This window comes from Hyperoodon ampullatus (genome assembly GCF_949752795.1).
Source record: "Hyperoodon ampullatus genome assembly, chromosome: 10".
NCBI classification, from domain to species: Eukaryota; Metazoa; Chordata; class Mammalia; order Artiodactyla; family Ziphiidae; genus Hyperoodon; species Hyperoodon ampullatus.
The window spans coordinates 82486100-82489044 of record NC_136923.1 but is presented as its reverse complement, the minus strand read 5'-3'; the positions used below and the strand labels follow the sequence as shown (position 1 = coordinate 82489044).

Sequence of the window (2945 nt, the reverse complement as noted above, 5' to 3'; positions counted from 1 at the left end):
CACTGGCCTCTTCCTGCAAGACCCTACCCACTCTCATCACCTCTGAGCCTTCCCTGACCTCCTCTATCACCACGCATTGTATTTGATCACATCCTGTCTCCTCCAGCTATGAGCAACCTGTAGACTGGGAAAGTCTCTTACTTCCTATTCTTAGCACATAGTATATGAACTTTGTGAAATCAGTGATTGAATTGAGTGTGCAGGGGATGCCTTCTGGGGGAAGTTAGACTTGCATAGAGATGGGTAATTCCTGGTTCAGGGATTGAAAAAACAGGTGCGGCACTCTGGGCAGTGGCTGGGACTAGAAGCGAACCAGACTGGCAGGGAGGTGACCCTATCATACCACCTAGCAGAGCTGCTGCCTCTTCTGGCTCAGGTAGAATTTCATGTGGCCCCCAGCCTGTTTGGCTTCCCTGCAACAGCTTCCAGAAAAGTGAATAAAACACCAAAGAGGGGGAAAAGCTTGATTTATTTCTCAACTCTCAGCCTCTTTTCTTCCAAAGGCAGAACCCACTGATCAAAACCTGAAGGTCTGGAACCTGGGCAGACCCCAGGAAGTAGAAGCCCAAGTGCCTAGGTCAGGGGCCCAAGTTCAGACTTCAGCAGCAGACCAGGGTCAGAACTTGCCAAGGTCAGAACTCAAGGTTCATGTATGTCCTCAGATCCTGCTCCCAGGCCCTGTCCTTCTCCTCCTGCCTTCTCTCCTCCTTCCAGTTCAGTGTGGTCACCCTAGGGGCTCTCTCCCTCCCAGCCACTGCCCGTGTATCCTGAGCTGGGAAATGTGTAACTCGGGGTTGGGGTGCTGATCTGTAGCCTAATCCTTCCTGGTCCCTCTTGAGGACAGTGGGGATGGGATTGGCACGACCCTCGCCCCGGGGTCCCAGCCCCATTCCAGGCTCCCAGCCCCCCCTCAGCAGCAGCTTGAAGCCTGGGCTGGAGGTAGGCACCCCAAGGGGCAGGTTGCGGGGCCGGAGATCCTGGGACAATGACAGCAGGTGAGCAGTGGAGGTACGGTGATTAGAGTCTTGGAAGTGGGCATCACAAGTCTCACAGTACTGGGGGGAGGGGGATCGGGACCTGCAGAGAAAAAAAAGAAAGGGTTAAGGGCAGCGCAAGGGTTTAGGCCTCAGAGGTGGGTGACAGGGTGGGACAGGGTCCTTCCAGTATTTCTGCTGAGGAACAAATTGCCTTCCTCCCCACTTAGCAACGAGGGACCCAAAGGGGGATAGGTGGGAGAAGAGAAGGTTAAAAGTACTCACAAGGCTCTTGGGTGAGGGAGGAATAATAATAATTACTATAGCTAATGTTTGTATAGTGCTTACTATGCTACAAGCACTGTTCTAGCACTTTGCATATATTAACCCATTTAATACTAACAACCCTTTGAGAAAGGTGCTCTTATTGCCCCATTTCTTAGATGACGAAACTGATGCACATGGACATTCGGTTGCTTGCCCAAGTAAGTACAGTCAGGATTTAAACCCAGGGAGTGGGTAACCACGGGAATATAGCAAACATTTTATGATGACTTTAAATGGACTATAACCTTTAAAAATTGTGAATCACTAATATTGTATAGCTGTAATTTATATAGTATTATACATGAACTATGCTTCAATAAAAAAATAAAATACAAAATTAAAAACTAAAAAGTAAATAAATATATAAATTTTTAAAATACAAAAAAATAAACCCAGGGAGCTCATGTCTGTAACCAGACTGCCTTATTAGCCTACACTAGAGGACAGGGGAGAGAACCAACCCTCCAGCTCTGTTCTGGGGCCTCTGGTGTGGAGTAGCTAGGAAGGAAAGAACACAACGGAAGATAAGGCTTCCCCTCACCGGTTCTCTGGACTCCTCGTCTCTCTGGGGCTCTCTCTGACCATGCGGGCCACCTCAGGGAAGCCGGCTTCTTCTGCCAGCTGAGCAGCATCCCTGCCACCCAGCTCGCAGACCCCCACCCAGGCAGCCCCACGGCCCAGGAGATAGCGCACAGCTGCCCCCTGGCCTGCTCGGGCAGCACACATCAGGGGGGTCCACCAGAAAGCATCTCGAGCGTTGATATTCCCCCCAGCTCCCCCTGCCTCATGGGGATCCAACAGTCTTTTTAGTTTTGCCACATCCCCCTCCTGGGCTGCCCTCAGTATCCGGTGGGTCATCTTGTCCTCTGCCTCAAGGGAGCTCCTTTGTCCATGTCCTCCTGATACTCCTGCTGCAGCTTCCCTCATCATTCTTCGTCTCTTCCTCTTTCTCTTACTGGCAGACTCAGGCTGAGCCCTCTGGGGTTCACGAGTGCTGCTCTCATCCCCAGTCAAGGCTTCGTAGAAAGCCCGGGCTGCAGCCCCATCCAGGGTGGGCTTCAGCTCTTCAGGCTGTGACTGCAACTGCCCGTCTTTCCAGAGATCACTGGGGTCAGTGGCTCGGGTAAAGTTAATGAGGGTGGCCCAGGACATGGCTCTTGGGAGATCTGGGAAAATGAGACTAGGCAGGGGGAGGATGAGACAAGGAAGCCAAGCCCCTGGTGGTCGTGCAGTGACCAGAGCCACCTCCGGACACCTGCTGGGAGAAGGAAAAGTATCCTTAGCGTCAAAAATCCCCTCCTAACCCAAAAGTGACCCCACAACCTAGGACCCTGCAGGGCCTGAGGACCATAGATCATGTGGAAAAACAGGAAATCCTACAGTAACAGACCATGCCCCTTAGTAAAGGTTAACAAAGAAGTCTCCGTAAGACTGCTGCCCAGAGGTCCTGCGCTCCGCCCCCCACTCCCATCCTCATCAACAATAAATAATAGCCTCTCTGAGGCTACTTTACCACCGCGTAAGACATACCGTTAAGAAAAACAATCAGCCTGGCTCTTTAAATCTTCCTCGATCCTATTTCGGGTAACGTCTTCCCAAACAAAAACAGACTTGACACTTCTCCGGAAGCAGGAAGCAGATTTC

The 2945-nt window shown here is 51.3% G+C and overlaps 1 protein-coding gene across 1 annotated transcript; it reads right to left on the bottom strand.

Moving 5' to 3' along the window:
• Window positions 1-450: 450 nt before the first annotated feature.
• On the bottom strand, window positions 451-2453 carry GPANK1 (G-patch domain and ankyrin repeats 1; the record flags this gene model as incomplete). Its single annotated transcript, XM_079712875.1, has 2 exons — window positions 451-1077; window positions 1843-2453. The coding sequence occupies 2 exons, from the start codon at window positions 2451-2453 to the stop codon at window positions 633-635; spliced, it is 1056 nt and encodes a 351-aa protein (XP_079569001.1). The 3' UTR covers window positions 451-632.
• Between the last annotated feature and the right edge of the window lie 492 nt (window positions 2454-2945).